This window comes from Phodopus roborovskii, unplaced genomic scaffold, assembly GCF_943737965.1.
Source record: "Phodopus roborovskii unplaced genomic scaffold, PHOROB, whole genome shotgun sequence".
Lineage (NCBI taxonomy): Eukaryota > Metazoa > Chordata > Mammalia > Rodentia > Cricetidae > Phodopus > Phodopus roborovskii.
Genome location: NW_026126413.1, coordinates 15,804,582 through 15,823,711, shown reverse-complemented (window position 1 = coordinate 15,823,711; position 19,130 = coordinate 15,804,582). Strand labels below are relative to the sequence as shown.

The window sequence follows — 19,130 nt, the reverse complement described above, 5'->3', positions numbered from 1 at the left end:
TGAACAAGAATATTTTATTATTATACACTTTTAAACAATGGGTCCTATTTTATTTTTTTAATAATTATATAAATATGTGACACAGTTGGGTAATCCATAGCTTTAACAAGTCTTGCATAATCTGCTCTTGTGGGATTTGGTTTTCTTGGTGCTAACAGTGATGTCTTATAGAAAGGCACACACTGGTGGCTGTCCCTCACCTCTCTAGTATAATGTCCTGTTAAAGAGTACCACGGAAATTCCTGGGCTTCGTTAGCCAGATACAGATATTCATGTCAGTTATTTGAATTTTTCCCCTTCTGTCCAAACAGCCTGAAGTACTTGAACAGCTAAGTGGATTGAAAGAATTTTGGATGGATGGTAATAGACTGACTTTCATCCCAGGGGTATGTATGTGAACATTCCAGTGGCTCTTTATTTATTACTGCCTTTCCTTTTCAGCATTTGACATGCAATTTAGAAGTTATTTTTAATCATTTAAGTAGTGCATTTTTACTTAATTTGTTATTAAGCAGCTTGAAACAATGTTTAAAGAAAGCATGCACACATTCTTGATTGAAATCTGAAAACTCCCATAATAAAATTTTATTAAAAATAGTTTTTGTACTATTGAAGAACATATGCATTCTGTAGTATCAATCAGATATGTACTAAATTCAGTCTTTCCAGAAATAGTTACACTAAAATGATTTCTGCTTTATCTACTAAGAAAGTATATGCTTCCATATCTAAAGAAGACATGAGTATCTCTATTACATATGAAGTGATGGATATTTCCCCAAGAAAACTATCATTCTGCTTGACAAAAGTAATCCATATCTTTATTATTAAATATGTCTGGTGACATTTAGAAAACATTCACATTTGATTAATTAAAACTAGATATTATGCTTGTTGTGTAAATTTTAAAATTTATTTGAGCCAGGGCATAATGGTGTATGCCTTCAATCCCAGTGGTCAGGAGGCAGAGCAGACAGATGTCTAAATTCAAGGTCAGCTTGATTGATCTACAGAGTGAGTTCCAGAAAAGCCAGGGTTACACAGAGAAATAAATAAAATTTCTTGATATAATAATGGTATTTCTGTCTTTTACTTACAGTTTATTGGTAGCTTGAGACAGCTCACATATTTGGATGTTTCCAAAAATAATATTGAAATGGTTGAAGAAGGAATTTCAGCATGTGAGAACCTCCAAGACTTCCTCTTATCAAGCAATTCCCTTCAGCAGCTACCTGAGACTATTGGTCTGTGTTGCTTTCGAAACCAGTTCTTTTTCATTGTTAAAGACTTCCTTTTTACCCAGGACTTTCATAGAAACTCAGAATCCTCTGATTAATGTTTCATTATACTAGCACATACAAAATTACTTGGAGTTTTCCAATGTGCTCCATTGTACAATTTACTACTTTACTATTGTTACTATTTTTATCTATCCTAAGGAAATTCTATTTTTATAGCTTTAATAAATTCCTTACAAAGAAGCTAATCTATTAATTTTCTTAGATTCCTAGCCCTTATTTGGAAACTGTTTTTAGTTACTTCACTATTGATTGATAGTTAGGAAAGCAGAGAAGGAATTATAAAAATTTATGACATATCTACAATTCATGCTAAATCTGTTTTCAAGTTGCTTGTTTGATAAAGTGTGAGACAGGTCAATTTCATGAAAAGTCTAAGGTGATGGTAGAGAAAAACTAAATTATTTTACATCTCAATTGAATTACACCAGTTTTAAAGTTAAGGTACATTTTACATTTTAGGATTCTATTCTAATTTAGTCAGTATTTTTAATATTTTAATTGAAATGTATTTATTTACATACACTATCTTGTTATGTAGTGACAGCCTTCATACTGCTCTTTTTTAAATTAATGTAACAAACAAATTGTAGTTAATTCTCTATGCCATGACATTGTTTTTAAGAACAGGGTTACAGAAGGGAACAATGTAGATAAAATTTTACTTGGGAAGTAAACTAGTTATTATTCAGGTAAGTTAAACAGTGCATTGGGGGCGGGAGAGATAGTCAGTAGAAGACTTGTTTGCCAAGTATAAGGACTTGAGTTTGATTCCAAACACTAACATTAAAAGCCAGCTTTAATGGTGTGTACACTTCTGTTCCCAGCATTTGAGGAGGCAGGTCCCTGGGGCTTCCTAGCCTGTCAGCCTAACCTACAAAAAAGATGAGCCCCAGATCCTAGTATGAGACCTGCATCTAAAATTGAGGATGGTTCCTGTGGAAGGACATCCATGTTTTACCTTGGGCTCCCACAAGCACATTCATATAGCTGCACACTAACACATTCATGCACACACACACACACACACACACACATAGACACATACATGCACAAAGGTGAGGTGGGTGAAAATAGACATGCTGGGTGAGTAAGAGTAGATGATGTTAGGGTGTAGTGTGTCTTGTAGGTAGGGTTATTGATAATGTTTTCCAATTCATGTTGACTCTAATGTGCTTCACATTGATTATTGATGGACTTGCTTTCTAATTTAAACTGAAAAATGATTTATTATTTCTTCTCAATAGGTTCGTTGAAAAATGTCACAACTCTTAAAATAGATGAAAACCAGTTAATGTATCTACCAGACTCAATAGGAGGGTGAGTTGTATGTAAATGTGCAGACAAGGGAAATGTTAGTTTTAACCCAACATGGATCTCAACATACATTTAAATATTTACATAAAAACATCTAAAGCAGATTCCACAGACATTTAAAATAAGTAATTTGCATATAATTATAATAAAAATACACTCATTTGTTGTTGATAAAATTTAACTTTGTTAAATTTCATTGTTTGCTTAAGTTCATGGTGCTATATTCCTAAATTTTGGGTGTAGTATAAATTTTTAAAACCATGTGTTCCCATTTCTGATTATAGGCTAAGGTCAATAGAAGAACTGGATTGCAGTTTCAATGAAATTGAAGCTTTGCCTTCATCGATTGGACAGCTCACAAACATAAGAACATTTGCTGCAGATCACAATTACTTACAGCAGTTACCCCCAGAGGTACAGCATGTTACATTTATTGCAGATTTTTATCTGCTTTTAAAACATTCATTCTTTAAGTATGTTGGTTTTATTTTTCTTTCTAAAAGTTTATTAATCAGTTTATGTATTATCTGAATTATAACAGGCTATATAACGTTAAAGATGTTCCTAAACACTTTTATTTCAAAAGGAAAGTTAATAATTTAAAAAGAATAGTTAAAGCTGGGTGGTTGTGGCGGCACATGCCTTTAATCCCAGCACTCAGGAGGCAGAAGCAGTCAGATCTCTTGAGTTCAACGCCAGCCTGGTCTACAGAAAAGCAAAACAGCAAAAAAAAAAAAAAAAAAAAAAAAAAGAATAGTTAACGTTACTCTACAACAGTATTATGCAAAGAATATTTTTCCAAACTTTGAGATATATTAATATTATTTTGTTTATTAACCTATAGATCAGGTTTATGATCTCCAGTTTGTTTCTCTTTCAGATTGGAAACTGGAAAAATATAACTGTGCTGTTTCTCCATTCTAATAAACTAGAGACACTTCCAGAGGAAATGGGAGATATGCAGAAATTAAAAGTCATTAATTTAAGTGACAATAGGTTTGTAATTTTCATTTGGCTTATAGAATACATTGAATGAAGTTAAAGTTTGATATGAAATGTACTATGCTGGCTGGTGTTTATTTTTCTTTATATACATATTTAAATTTTGTAATTGAAAGAATGAACAAACTTTATCTGATCTTATCTTATTGTGATTGTAATGGTTCATTTTGAACCAACATTAACTATACAACCTTTATTCTCTTGTTATTATATAACCTTTCAATTCCTATCATCCCCAATTCATCTTAGTGCTGCAACTTTTTAACCTAATCTTTGCTTGTATTTTTCTGGGCAGAAATTCGGTTACACAGCTTGGGCCGCAAAAAACAAATTGCAGAGCACATTGATTATCCTCTAGGATTGCTAGACTGGGATAGTGACTTCTGGGGTGGGAAGACTAGGGCTGTTTAAACAACAGTTGTGGGGTGTTTTATGTTTTATTTTCTAGTACTTTACAAAAGTACTAGATATGAAGACCATCCCTTTGGAATAGTACAGTAGGAGAAATTTGAGGCTCAAATAATTTTTTTTTTTTTGCTTGTTTGTTTTTTGTTTTTTCGAGACAGGGTTTCTCTGTGGCTTTGCAAGCTGTCCTAGAACTTGCTCTGTAAACCAGGCTGGTCTCGAACTCACAGAGATCCTTCTTCTGCCTCTTCCTCGCCTAGTGCTGGGATTAAAGGCATGTGCCACCACGGCCCATCAAGGCTCACATAGTTTTTAAAGCAGGACTTTAAGTACAGTACTCTGACTGACTTGTTCACAGTGTCCTAACAGCTGCATTTTATTAAGAACTGTGTTTCTTCTCATATTTTTCCTTTCTGAAGGAATGCACTAATTGCTGAAATGCTGTCTTCAAAGGGAGGCCTGTGATAGCAAGGATAAAGTAATTTTATTTTAAGTAGGATCCTATTTTAATTTACTACTCTAATAAACATTTATACCATTTTTTTTTTACATATTATCTTAAAATAGTAATGGCTCACTAAAATGCAGAGCAATGCAGTATTTTTAAAATAAACTCTTCCTGTAGTATTAGTTCTCTCTAAATACAGAAACAAAACAATTTTGTGAGTCCTCAATGTGGCCTTGCCTTTCTTTATGGCATGGACACTTTTTATTTTTTTTAGCATATTTGTCTTTTTCTGCATAGTAAAAAACTCATATTGGACAGGTTAAATGTGCCTGTCCTGGAATAAAGTAGTCATACATCTGGAGTGTTTTTATACTAACATTGGAGATATCTTTTTTTTTTTTTTTTTTTTTTTTTTAATGCATTTATTAGTATACATCCTTACTCCTGCATGTACCCTTGCAGGCCAGGAGAGGGCACCAGATCTCATTACAGGTGGTTGCCAGCCACCATGTGGGTGGTGGGAATTGAACTCAGGACCTCTGGAAGAGCAGCCAGTGCTCTTAAACTCTGACCCATCTCTCCAGCCCCAGAGATTACTTTTCAAGTCTTTCATTGTTTAGAATCCTCAGGAAATACAACCTCCTTTGGGGCTGGTACATATAATGTTTTGTTTTGTTTTGTTTTGTTTTGAATTATCATTATTTAGTAGGTTATTCTTTTTTTATCTGCTGAATAAAATCAGAGAATTATGTTTTTAAAACTAGATAATGGTTTTGTTCTTTCTCCTACATAAAAGTATGCATTTGGCTTTGCTTTTTGTTTTATCTTACCTGCATATACCAATATGTAGCATTATTTTTGTGATACTAGGAGGTAGTAAGACAGGGTCCATGCTATACACCACTGAGCTGCACTTCTGTGCAATCTTTTAGTCATTTGGAATATTCTAATTTTTTAGTATAATTTTTGTTTGTCTTTTTCCATTTAGGTTAAAGAATTTGCCTTTTAGCTTTACAAAGCTACAACAGTTGACAGCGATGTGGCTCTCAGATAATCAGGTAGGCATTCTGACCTAGTGTATTTGGCTGGGATTCCAATTGTGTTGTATAATTATACCCCTTAATTTTTATAGTAGCACTTAAGAGCAGTTATACCTTGGTTCGCATGTAAAAATATATTTTTGTATATATGAAGAAATACATGTTTAGAAGCAGTTTTTAACACAGATATAAGTAAGCAATAACTTTTGTGTATTTCAGCAAGTTTCCAAGCCCATTGAAATACATAGATCAGGAAATCAGACTCCAGTCCATTCACTCGGCTTCTTCACTGTATCACTACCACTGTCATTTCTATTTTGAGTTCACATAAAATCTTTTCTCTCGGCAATTTTGAATGTTACAATGTTTCTGTCTAAAAAATGCTGTAGCCCACAGTAGAGCTCTTGAGTTTATTCTTCCTATCAGTTCTGTGCACTTGAAACAGTGTATCCCAATTCACTCCCAGCCCTAGCCCTAGTTAATTAATGTTTTAATCTCTTTTCCGAGAGTTTTCCTCTTTCCATGACATCATGTGATAGTTATCTTTCTGTATGGGGTTATTTCAGTTAGCATAATGTATTCCAGATTCATTTATGTTGTTTTAAATGACAAGATACCCTTTTCTTTAAAAGCTCACTTGTATTTCATTATGTGTTACACCATCCTCATCCAATCATTCACTGGTGGACACAAGATAATTTCTGCTTTCTTAAAGATTGATGTATTTTGTGTCTTTAAGTGTTTTGCCTGCATGTATACGTGTGTGTGGTGCCTGAGAAAGTCAGAAGAGGGCTCAGGATCCCCTAGGATTAGAGTTACAGGTGGTCGTAAGCTGCTGTGTGGGAGCTGGGAACCAAACCCAGGTCTTGTGCAAGAGCTGTTAACTTCTGAGCTGTTTTTCCAGCCCCATTAGACTGGTTTCTTATCTGGAGTATTGAGAACAATGTTATAAGTTTATAGTGATGGGAGTCAGCAAGAGTGTAGTAAATAGTAGTAGGAAAAGGAAATAAGTGGAGTGATACTGCTTTGCTCAGTTTTTTGATACAAATATTGTATTTTACTTGGAGTTTTGAGTCAAGGGTCACTATGTAGCCTTGGCTGGCCTGGAACTTGCTATATCGCCAGGCTGATGTCTAATTAGTTGAGCTCCTCCTCCCTCTGCCTCTGCCTTGTACATGCAGGGACTAAAGGTGTGCATCTTTATGCCTGACCCTTGAATACAACCCTTGAATGCCCAGGTGTAAGAGGAGGATATCACAGGAAGGAGATCTTGGTTGCTGAGAAGAGGGTGGTTTGAAATTAAATGTTACCACATAGTCAGAACAGGAGCCCATTGAATTGAATGTGAAGAAGTGAGCAGCTCTGAGGTGACTAGCAGGCATGGGAGAAGGGTAGGTGATAGATTTGGAGAGTTGCCTGCTGTCACTGCCTGGTCCCAGTGCTTCCTTGAGGGCTCTCAGGCTGCTTTCCAGGTCTGGTTCTTCTCTCAGTGGCTTACATGACGATGATCTACTTTTACTCTCTGTTAACTGTCCTCCAAGTTACTTTCCACACCCTCATTATTTCTAACAGTGTCTTTAGCCTGAATCGTACCTATGGCCCAGTATCTGTCTAACATTGACTATCTCATAATAAGCTCTATCTCTAAAACAGCATACAATCTTCTGTTCCAAATGGTTCCTGGGATCCTTAGCTCACTGAGAAATGTTTTATGAAGTCACAGACACACAGGAGTATAATCTAACTTCTAACACCCTGTACATCACCAAGTGTATGTGTTTCATGTTTCATGTAGACCTGCTCTGTACAGTACAAAACCCCATAGTGTCATACGTAGTTAATCCAAAGATGCATAGTGTGATCATTGAAAAAAAACTGTGAATTTTGCATCCATAATTTTTATTTTGGATTTCATGCTAAAATTTTTGATTTTAAAGTAAGATTAAATTGAAATTATTTTCATCTCTTTTGAGGTCCATTCACCCCAGTTTTGTTCCTGAGATAAAGTTTTGCTATGTAGCTCAGGCTGGCCTTGAACTCAAAATCATCTCGTCTGAGTCTGTAGAGTGCTGCGATTACCATACTCAGCTTCAACCCTCATCCCAATACTAGGATTCAGACCCAGAGCCTCCTGTGTACTAGCCAAGCACTACACCTTGTTTTTGCCTTAAAAAGAAAAAGAAAAAGAAAAAAAAAAGAAAGAAAGAAAGAAAAGAAAAGGTATAGCTACTACACAATTAGAAATTGAGAAATTGGGGGTGCTGACTCAGATTGTTGACAAACTTTGTACTGGGTCTCTGCCTCCTGTTACTGCCTGCTCTTTTAGCCCTGTATTACTCCAATGCTGTTACCTCGTGGGCTCTCAATCTTAAGCTGCACTGTCCTCCATGAAAGAAATGCTGGTGGGTTTTCTGCATGCCACAGGCCTGGAGGTCTCATTACCTCTTACATTCATTCTTTCCACCACACGAGTTCTCGTTGATAACAGTCTTTGCCCTACCTACCTCTTCTTTTCCTTTCCTCATCTTAAACCTCAGAAATGCTGTCTTGTCTGTCCGAGGCAGCAGTAACTGAATGCACGCATGCTCGCTAGTACCCTGCACCGCATGCGTCAGCCTGTGATTGCGCTTATTGTAGAGGCTGGTTTTGTTAGGCATTTCATCACTCTTACATACTGCAGACTCCAGAAGTCAGTGTAGATACTTGGTTTTTGCTCTGTCAGAGCTTAGAGCTTCCATATAAAATGTTAGTAAGTATTTGATGAATGAGTGATTTTAGATTTCAGAGGAATAATACTAATAGGTGATGTCCTGAGTCTTATAACAAGAGAACTGAATGAGTATTTGAAATTAAATATGATTAAAGGTCGGTAGTTAAGCATTCAAGGTATGGGAAAAGCTTGAAAAACTATTTTTTCCTCTGTCCATGTACTCTATAAATAGTAATGATGATAATTTTTATGAAGTATAGTTCATGTGCCATTTAATTCACCCATTTCAAAATATGTTGGTTTTGACATATGGAGTGGATTGTTTAAAGGATAAAGCAGAATACTTTCAAGAAAATTGGTTTTTAAAAATGTCCTAGATAATTTTGATATTGCCATTTAAAGGGAGGCTGCTTTTTTACACACTAAGAAACTACTGGGACAAAAGTATATGCTATTTATATTTTCTATCTGTTGGATTACCTATGACTGTGGAAATACTTGGTATGAGAGAGGAAGGAATGCAGATTGAATATCCCTTATTTGATGTACTTGGGATAAGATATTTTGGAGATTTTTGGATTTTGTTGTTGTTGTTGTTTGGTTTTTAAGATAGGGTTTCCCTGTCTAACAGCCCTGGCTGTCCTGGAACTATCTCTGTAGATCTGTCTGGCCTTAAACTCACAGAAATCCACCTACCTCTGCCTCCCAGAATTTTCTTTTAATATTCACAAATAATGAACTAGGAATCAAAATTTAATTATAAACTTTATTAACATTTCATATATTACTTACATATCCTGAAAGTAATTTCAGGTAGCATTTTAAATTAATTTTTTGTATTTTTAGCATAAACTTTCTTTTGAGGTCAGATGTGCCTTATTCTACTTGTGACAATCATGTCAGTGCTCAGTGTTTTCAGATACTGGAATATTTTGAAATTTTTAATTAACTGTGCTCCACCTGGAGATAATCATTATGGGGGGTGGAGGGGATTGGTGGGTAAATAAGGAGGTTGAATTTAGAAAGCAGGATGATATGCAGGCTTGGAAATTTACATTCGAAGATAGACCAGGGTGAGCTTTTAGAACATTGTAAATACTGTCATCTCTGTCCTGCTTGTAGAAAACTGTATGAAAGAAAAATCAACCTGTGTTTGAGAGTTCAAGGAAGCAGATCTTTAGGAAAGAGTAGGGTTACCAATTCCATTATTTAAGGAAGTCAAGTAAATTGTCAGAATATTTTAAAAGTATAGGACAGTTTAGTTTTTAACCAGGTGAAGGTCACAAAATTTTTAAATATTTGGGAGTAAGATTTCAGGATGGAATTAGGTTTTCACAAGAGTGAGCTGAAAGGTTATATAGTAGAGAAGACTGGTTCATCCCTACCTACCCTGAGTCACTTAAGGCTCTTGGTGGTATAGTTTTAGGTGAGTGTCCTGAAAATGAGAGTCGGTTGTACTAGGAAAGAGGTTGACACTATTTGTAAGCCGTTAGAAGGAAGACACTGGAGAGGACAGCATTAAGTCCAGGTACTGTGTTGGCACCATCGATGGAGATGGTAGAGAAGCGGTTTTAGCGTATGCATTGCTAGAGTGAACATGTGGATGACTAGTTTAAACATTCTAAGTGGTTTTCCCTTAAAAAGCATTTTTGCTAAAGGAAATACTAGAGACATCAAAATAACATAAAATGGGAAAATGTTTAAAATCTTATTAGTAAAATCATTGTGTAGTTGATAATTTATAGGTTATAGCTGTTCTTGGCATACTGAAATATTTTATAAACGTTTCAGTGATAATTAGTGTATATTAAATTTGCCTGTGTGGTTTCAAATGAATGCTCAAAATGCTATTTTGTATATATACAATTTTGTTTTTGTAACCCGAATCTTGATATTTTGTAAAATTAGTGGGTGGTTATTTGTAGGGGTTGTTAGATAGCTATTTCCTTTAGGTTTATTGAAAATTAACCATTTATTTTCTTTCCCTAGTCCAAACCCCTGATACCTCTTCAAAAAGAAACTGATTCAGAGACTAAGAAAATGGTGCTTACTAACTACATGTTCCCTCAGCAACCCAGGACAGAAGATGGTAGGCATTGAAGACTTCTCCCCTTCTCCTTATTTAAATGCCAAGAGGATATTTAGCTCCAGAACTTTTTATTACTTCATTGGGAGTTTGGAAAATTGATCAGAAAGTTTTCAGAAAATAGTTGGATAAGTAACATCTATGAGTTGAATTTAGTGGTGTGAAAATGTATTGTGTTTTCTATATCAGTTACATTGATAATGTTGTCAATTGTAGCATTCCTTCAAATCACCCTTAACTAAACGTTAGGAATGCTTGTGAAGTATTGTGTGATTACAAGTACTACACCAGGAAATGGTTTGTTCTATTGCATGTGATACCCTTGGAGTCCATACACTCGATCAAGGCCATCTGTGAAGCTATACTCTATAGTCACTGCTGAATTAATGTTAAAAGTTTAAGTCTATGGTTAGTCTTAACACATGAAATATTCCATGAGGGGCTGGAAAAGTGTACAGGGGTAAGAGCGTTTTCTGTTCTTCCAGAGGACCCAGGTTCTATTTTCAGCAGCCAATTGGCAGCTTTTAATTGTCCGTAACTCCAGCTCTAGGGTATCTGATAACCTCTTCTGGACTCGGTGGGCCTCAAGCATACATGTAGTACCCAGACATACATGCAGGTAGAAAACACATACATATAAAAATCAAATATGCCATGGGAAATTAAGTGGATAAGCTTCCATTTCCTCATCTTTAAATTACTTTAGCAGTTCCATTTGAACCAGTCAGTTACTTAAGTACTGTCTGACTACTTCTAGTCTATACTTGAGTGCTAGTAAAAGGAATATTTTATTATGTAGCCCTGACATACTGAAATAGTATGTCAATCTGTGAATAGGACATGAGAATATTCTCTTCTCTCAACTAAAACATCATTTCATGTTTTTCCTTGCAAATGTTTTTAAGTACTATAACTTGATCATATTGTGTAGCTGATATTAGTTATGAGATCACACCTTCTTTTTACATTGTCACGACTGCAGAACAGGAGAAAAAAGAAAAGAAAGGTTTATCTTAGTTCATAGCTTTAGTGGTCTCATTTCATCTTAAGAGGGTAGAATAGATCCAGAGCAGTTCCCCTCAAGGAGTCACAGAAGCAGAGGAAGAGGTTAGGTACCCGGTGTTACCCTTAGAGGCATACCCTTCTCCCCAGCACAAGCCCAGCCCTACAATTTTCACAGACTCCCAGAACACTACCACGTAGAGACCAACTACTCAGAATGTGAGCCTGTGGGAGACATTTCATATTTAGAGCAATTCTTAGTACTATTTCATATTTTCACAAATCTTCAGAGATAAGGAAAGATGAACAATTGAGGTGACTTCTGATGAATAAGAGCAGACAAACAAATGCTTTGTTGACATAGTCAAATATTTGCTATCATTCTCCATACTGCTTTTTTGGTACTATAAGTAGTATTTGCCCATTTATCGGTGTAGCCCTGGCTATCTTGGAACTAGCTCTGTTGATCAGGCTGGCCTCATTCATACTCAGAGATCTGCCTGCCTCTGCCTCCCCGGTGCTGGAATTAAAGGCTTATGACACAACTGCCTGGCTAAACTTAATTTCTAACATGCAGAATTTTTATATACTTGTGTTGTAGAGTTTCTACTGCTGTAATAAAACATGATAGCCAAAACCAACTTGATGAGGGAAGGGTTTATTTCAGCTTACACGCAGTTCACCCTTCATTACTGAGGAAATTCAGGCCAGGAGCTTGAGGCAGAAGCTAAAGCAGGGGTGGTGGAGGATGTTGCTTACTGGCTAGCCTCCTGATGGCTTCTTTATCCTGCTTTCTTATAACATCTAGTACCACCAGCCCAGGGGTGGGACCAGTCATCAACCAAAAACAAAAATGCACCATAATCCTATCTGGTGGGGACATTTTTTAAATTCCCCAAGTGACTCTATCTTGTGGCAAGTTGACATAAAACTAGTCAGCACAATATTTCATTCCGTACTGATAGTTTAAAAATAAGTACACTATTTTGTTATGGATATAGTTGTACATTTTATCATTTTGGTAAATAATATGGTTGGAAGTAGATTTAAATACATGGAAAAGAGATATATTTTTTTAGTTTATTCTTAGAGCTTTAATTACAGACTTTTAAATGGAATTATTTGCATGTGACATATCAAAAACCTAACTTAGATTTCAACACAGAGCCTGAATAGCATTTGCTATTTGTAAATAAGTATTTCAAAAAATACCTATGAAACAATAACCTTATCAAAGCAAGTCTTACTTCTTACAAAGATGATAGTGTTCTGTTTGTCACATTATAGAAATACAAGTTAAATGGGTTAAAGTTTTGATCTGTTTAGTTATTTCTAATCTTTTCTTTAAATCTGTCCTTAAAATCGGCAGTTTGAATGACTTTGAATAAAGTTAATTTATACCTGTAACTTCTTATATTTACAACTGCCTTCCACTATACACATTATGTCATCAGTTTGCTTCAGGCTCATAAAGTTTAGAGTATTTCCTCTCCGGTCATTTTCTGAAGGGTTCCTGCTAGCACCTTTTCTAAGATGTCTAAACTGTGTTTGCAACCACAGGTATAAATGCCTTGATCTCTTCTTTTTGCTGTCTCCTATTTTCATGATTTAGATCCACCTGGCCTTTATCCAGCCTCTGTTTGAGCTTACTTTCTATTCTGATTCCTTCTTTTAAAGGGTAATTGTCTAGATAAGGAAATGCTGTTCAAATTCTGACAGAAAGAGCAGAAGTAGCAGTATTATGCCAGGATTGGTGTTATTTTGCCTTTTTTTTTTTTTTTTTTTTTTTTTTGTAGGTAGAAAGGGCTATATTATTGGAAATTTGTAGTGCATGAATTAATCAAAAAACTCTTGGGTTTCCTTGGAGTTCATTTGCCCTTAAAGTATCTCACCATAGGTGTACATGAATATAATGTACTCACATCTCAGATTAGAAACTATGGAAGTTGAGGTGCAGAGTGGAATCAGCAGGGAAGAGCTTGCCCCCAAGTCTGATGACTTAAATGTGATCCCTGTAATCCTCTCGATGGGAGGAGGTAACTGATTCTGCAAGACGTTCTCCAACCTTTATGTGTAAAAAAAGCTAGAGTAGTATTATCAAGATGATGACTTTCCTTTGAACTTCAAGGAAATATCTCCTTTTTTTTAAACTCCCAGTACTTCTAAGAAGTAGATGAATCAGACAGTGAATATTACTGTTCAGTTTTAGTTTTATGCCATTTGAAAGTATGGTTCACATTGTTCACATTGTGCTTATTACTCTGATTTTGTCAATCTATGAAACAGGTGCTGTTAGAGCTAAGTAGAACCACTTGCTTCAGCCTAGGTTGAGGAATTATTTTTTGTGGAGAAAGGGTTTCAAAACGTAGTCATGGCTGACCTAGAATTCTTCAAACTCATAGTGACTCACCTACATTTGCCTTTTTCACTGCCATAGACATTCTATAATGCAGGGGGGGCTGGAGAGATGGCTCAGCCGTTAAAGGCTAGGCTCACAACCAAAAACATAATGCAGGTTATGGTGTAACTGACAGTTTTCTGTGATTATTGTAAAATATAGTCATTTTCCTTTTACTTTCTTCTAGTTATGTTCATATCAGATAATGAAAGCTTTAACCCTGCACTGTGGGAAGAACAGAGGAAACAGCGGGCCCAGGTGGCGTTCGAATGTGACGAAGACAAAGATGAGAGGGAGGCACCCCCCAGGGTGAGTGCTCGTCTTTACTCCAGGAGCGCGGGCTTCACTGCATACCCTCAAAGCACTTACTGAACCAAATTATTTCACTCGTGAAAAATATTTCCAGGGCAGTATAAAAGTGCCATTAAAAGGAACATTTTGAGGAGAGCTATAACTCACTGGTGGAAATCTTCCCTGTCATGTAAAAGCCCAGAGTTTGGTCTCCAGCACTGGGAAAAAGGGAAAAGTAAAACAACTGGACTTGAAGTGTGTGTGTGTGTGTGTGAATGAGAGAACAGAAATTTATAAATCCATCATCTGTCTTTACCTGGACATGACCAGGTGTCCAGAAGTTCAGATGGATTATACATTAAGTTCTGAGATTGACGTTAGAAATACTAATACTTCATGTTTCTCTTATTTCTGTAGGAGGGAAACTTGAAGAGATACCCAACACCATACCCAGATGAGCTTAAGAATATGGTCAAGACTGTTCAAACCATTGTACATAGATTAAAAGATGAAGAGAGGAATGAGGAGTCTGGGAGAGACACGAAACATGAAGATCAGCAAGTTGTAAATAAGGATATGGGTGTGAAGGTCAGAATCTCAACTCCAAGTAATGACGTAAAGGGTTTGAAGTTATCTAAAAATTGAGACAATTAGTGGGATGGTTTTAATTATATATTACTTAATTTGTAGTTTTGTTCTCATGTGGCTTATTTTGAATTCCCCAGCTGCTAGCCTCTTGGTTCTCTGGCTAAAGAATGTCCAGTTTATCAGGATAGTGTTAAGATGGCCTTTAAAATGTCATTAACTGAACAAATAACAAGATAAAATGATTGTCAGGGAGGGAGTTCTTCTGAAAATACTCTTCCCTCCTTCCCTCCTATTTTAATGATACTGATCCACTTTATTCTAATTTTCAATTAATTGCTATTGCAGACATGTGACATTTCCTTGAAATGTTTCAAAACTTTTCTCAGTGCTGCTGTGACCAGATAAAAGTTGTGTCATTGGAGTCATAGTGCATTCCATAGCAGGCAAAAGTGATTATTTATTAGTCATTAGAGTCACAGTGCATTTCATAGCAGGCAAAAATGATTATTTATTAACTCACTTGACACCAGTCTTCTAGAGGGAAAGTAACTTTGCCTAAATTGTGTATTTTAATATAATCATGGCTTTCTATAGGCCATCTGCCCTCCAAATGAACATTTTATATTTGAGTCTAATTTTACATGTTCACAGTTTCTTTTCTCCCTTCCTTCCTTCCTTCCTTCCTTCCTTCCTTCCTTCCTTCCTCCTTCCTTCCTTCCTTCCTTCCTTCCTTCCTTCCTTCCTTCCTTCCTTCCTTCCTTCCTTTAGTTTTTTGAGACGAGACAGGGTTTCTGAAACAGCCCTCACTGGCCCCAAACGCACAGAGATCCGCCTCCTCTGCCTCCTGGTTGCTGGGGCTAAAGGTGTGTGCCACCACCACTTGGCCACAGTCTCTTTAATGAAATTTAGAATTGAAAACTGATGTATTACTTAAATTTTATGTAATACTTAATTAAAAAAACAGACACAGAACATATAATATGAGGTCTTTATCTTTTATTTAGATTTCAGAAAGTACTACAATGAAAAGCCAACTCGATGAAAGAGAAAAATACATGAATTCTGTACAGAAGATGAGTGAACCTGAACCTGAGACCAACCCTGGTAATTTACCAGTGATTGGGAATAGGAAAGTGTCTGGGGACCTGAAGCATATTGTTAACCATGATGATGTTTTTGAGGTATGACTTCATTCTGACAGTCATGAGAGTTTCCAATTCGGTATCTCATTGTTGTCTAATAGTATGATTGCAGAAAATATGCAGTCCTTGAAATTTTTCACTCTGCTAAAATATCACTCATCACTTTAAACTTAATTTTTTTGTATTTGTGAGTAAATTACTAGTAGGTAATTTGGATTATGATGTTATGATGTGTTCTATAAAATCAGTAATTAAAATTGCTTTTTATTTTTTGTGGGGATGGGCATTAAACTCAACTTCATTGTTGGTAACAGGCCCATGTTCTACCTCTCAGCATCCCCAGACCTTGCTTTTATTTCTGTAACATCAAATGAAAAGATGTAGGTGATTGGTAGAGCACTGACCTAGAAAACAGACAGACAGACAGAATAACAGAAAATGGCTGGCTACACTCGGTCATTTAGCTTATGTAAGCATTTATCATTGGCTATGTTACTCTTGTTCAGTGTCTGAGAACAGTTATAATTTCTCATATTGAGTAAGTAAAAACTATAGATCTTTTTTAAAGGCTTTATTGAGTGATATCTCAAACCCTACACAGTTTACTGTATCAAAGTATATAATCCAGCAGTTTATACAATTACAAAGTTGTAACACCATTCCACAGTTAATTGCAGAATACTTTTATAACCTCAGCAGGAAAAAGTAATCTCATACTTTTTGTTCCCTCAACTCTAAGCAACTAATACCAACTTTGTCTATACAGGTTTGCCTATTCTTGGTATTTTGTATAAATGAAATCACACACTTAATACGTTTTTTAAAATACTGTCAAGTGCCCACTAAGCCATCTCACTGGCCTAATATGTGGTCTTATATAGTTTCTTTTACTTAGCATATTGTCTTGAGTTTCATTATCTGATATCTCTCAAGTACTACATATTATTCCTATGGCTGAATAATAATCTATTGAATGTATGTCTCAGGTGTAAATGAGATTGCTAAACATATATGGAACTCCAGACTTTTTGAGACTAGATCTCAGTTTGTTGCCCCAGATGGTTTGGAGCTCACTGTGCAGCCCACATCAATATAACTTGTGGAATCCCTCCTGTATTAGCCTCCTGCATGCTGGATTAATGGGTGTGAATTACCTTGCCTAGCTGGAACTCCATAGTGGCTCTGGTTTTCTCTTAACTCCTGTTCTAGAAGCTCCAATACCCTTTTCTGGCTTTCATTGGCATTGCACACACATGGTACACAGATATACATACAGGCAAAAACCCAAAACACCATAAGAATACACAATAAAATAAATACATATTTAAAGATGTGTAGAAATTGGCAAACTGTTTTATTAAAATAGACAGTATTTTTGTGTGCCAACAGCAGGAGCTGCCATGTAGGTGCTGGGAAACAAACCAGTGTCCTCTGCAAGAGCAACAAGTGCTCTTAATTGCCGAGACATCTCCATTGTTCATACCTTTATGATGACATTTATGAAGACATAAAATTCCTTAGTATTATTTTTTCTTTTATAGGGGAACAAGTTTTGTAAAGAATTTGCTTTAATTTTATCTTAGTCCCTAGGAATGATTTAGCTAATGAAATCTGATACTATATGCATACCATGTGATATTAAAATCTTCCTGTTAATAGTAGTTGGCAAGTCATTATCATTTCTGACACTACTCAGTAGTAGGTAATCTGTGGCATATTGGTTATAATAAACATGGACAGTAACAATCCTGCTTTCAAAATAAGTATACATGTTTTAGTTCACATTGATAGCAGTCCATTCTAGAAGATATTTTAGAAGCCTAGTCTACTTGAGAGACTAAACTTGACAATTAGTGAGAGACTCTGTAAATTGGATTTTTCAAAGACAGGACTATGTTTTGATCATTTTTGTTTACCTCTAACCTCGTATAGCTCTGGCACATAGTAACTACTAATGTAGCTCCAAAAATGATACCATTTACATATTTTATTATGTTGTTAGTAACTGCTGTAGTTTCATTGCTGTAACTGAAAAAGTTAACTCATGCAGATTTTGTCAACTATTATAAAGCAGATTTGTACATGTTCTTAGTAATAGACTGTTTTCCCTGTGATGTTTTTATAGTATATTTATTCATTTAAAAAGTCCACAATTTAACTTTCATATTTCCCTCTTTTTCTTTAAACTAGGAATCTGAAGAACTTTCTTCTGATGAAGAAATGAAAATGGCAGAGATGCGACCCCCATTAATTGAATCCTCAATTAACCAGCCCAAAGTTGTAGCACTTAGTAATAGCAAAAAAGGTTAGATGTTGAAGGGGAAAGCATTAACAGTAGAAATTACCTAAATCCATGTGTCAGTTCCGCGGGAGTATATTTTATTGAATGTCACATTATTGAAATTTTTGAAAACAAAATTTAAAACTGCTGTCCAAAATGTTGTTCTTATTTCCATTTTTTTAAAGAATGGTATTGATCCCTCCTCCCCAGTTTTTGTCAACTAATTTTCACATAGGATAATGTTAGATTCTTAGAAATGGAGTTGTAACGAACACCAGTCTTGTCACATACCTCATACAGCTAGTGCTTGACTGACTTTGCATCATCGCTACCAAATGTTTACCCAGAATGTTGACGTCTGGGTAACAATAATGAAACTCCATGGTGGCTTATAATGGTATTTAGAAACTATTGAGTACTTTAGTTACTTAGGTACTACTGTGCTAAAGAGTTGGGTGTCCTAATAGCCCATAAAAAGAACTCCAGAGGCAATATAATGGTAATTTTATTAATTAAGAAACCAATACTCAAGTACCTTGAGGTTGGGATGTCTAGACATTTGAGCCATGCTAGTAAGAACAGTAAACCTGCCTTTAATCCATATGCTGCTCTATGGCTATGTCTGGATATACTAGTTTCTTGATTTGCTTGGAATTGAATTTTTCAAAAAGAGCCTTTTTTTATGATTGTATTCAAAACTAATTTTTACGTTTCTGCTTTAATGGAGTGTAACTACAGGTTTTTGTTTTCCATTGTTAGGTAAGGAGCCACCTCACATATTAAGAGATTACCACTTTATAAGCAGTTCTTTGAGATTGGAGAAATGTAGAGGACCCGTGGTTGGTTCCCAGTACTCACGTTGGGTGGCTCACTTTGTAACTTCAGCTCCAAGGGAAATGATACCTCTGACCACTCTAGACATTTCACTCAAATGCACATACACACATAGACATACATATAAAAATAAGTCTTTAAACATTTGTAAGAAATAAGGGAGCTGACCTTTGAAAATCCTTGATTTTATTTGTGTATTATTACATTGATCAATTTTATTATCAAAATAGATTGAAAAAATTCCAAATGTATATGAAATAATTTCTAAATTAGAAAAACTATAGGAAG

The 19,130-nt window shown here is 35.6% G+C and overlaps 1 protein-coding gene across 7 annotated transcripts in view; it reads left to right on the top strand.

The window, feature by feature from the left end:
- The window catches only part of Erbin (erbb2 interacting protein), a 69,174-nt gene that overhangs the window by 27,479 nt on the left and 22,565 nt on the right, over positions 1-19,130 (top strand). For all 7 annotated transcript variants that reach the window (XM_051182873.1, XM_051182871.1, XM_051182872.1 and 4 more), the window contains exons 7-17: positions 312-386; positions 1,100-1,244; positions 2,546-2,618; positions 2,900-3,029; positions 3,496-3,611; positions 5,459-5,528; positions 10,210-10,309; positions 13,894-14,015; positions 14,415-14,585; positions 15,590-15,766; positions 17,918-18,032. In XM_051182873.1, coding sequence (XP_051038830.1) covers positions 312-386; positions 1,100-1,244; positions 2,546-2,618; positions 2,900-3,029; positions 3,496-3,611; positions 5,459-5,528; positions 10,210-10,309; positions 13,894-14,015; positions 14,415-14,585; positions 15,590-15,766; positions 17,918-18,032 — 1,294 coding nt within the window. The remainder of the gene's footprint in view (positions 1-311; positions 387-1,099; positions 1,245-2,545; positions 2,619-2,899; positions 3,030-3,495; positions 3,612-5,458; positions 5,529-10,209; positions 10,310-13,893; positions 14,016-14,414; positions 14,586-15,589; positions 15,767-17,917; positions 18,033-19,130) is intronic.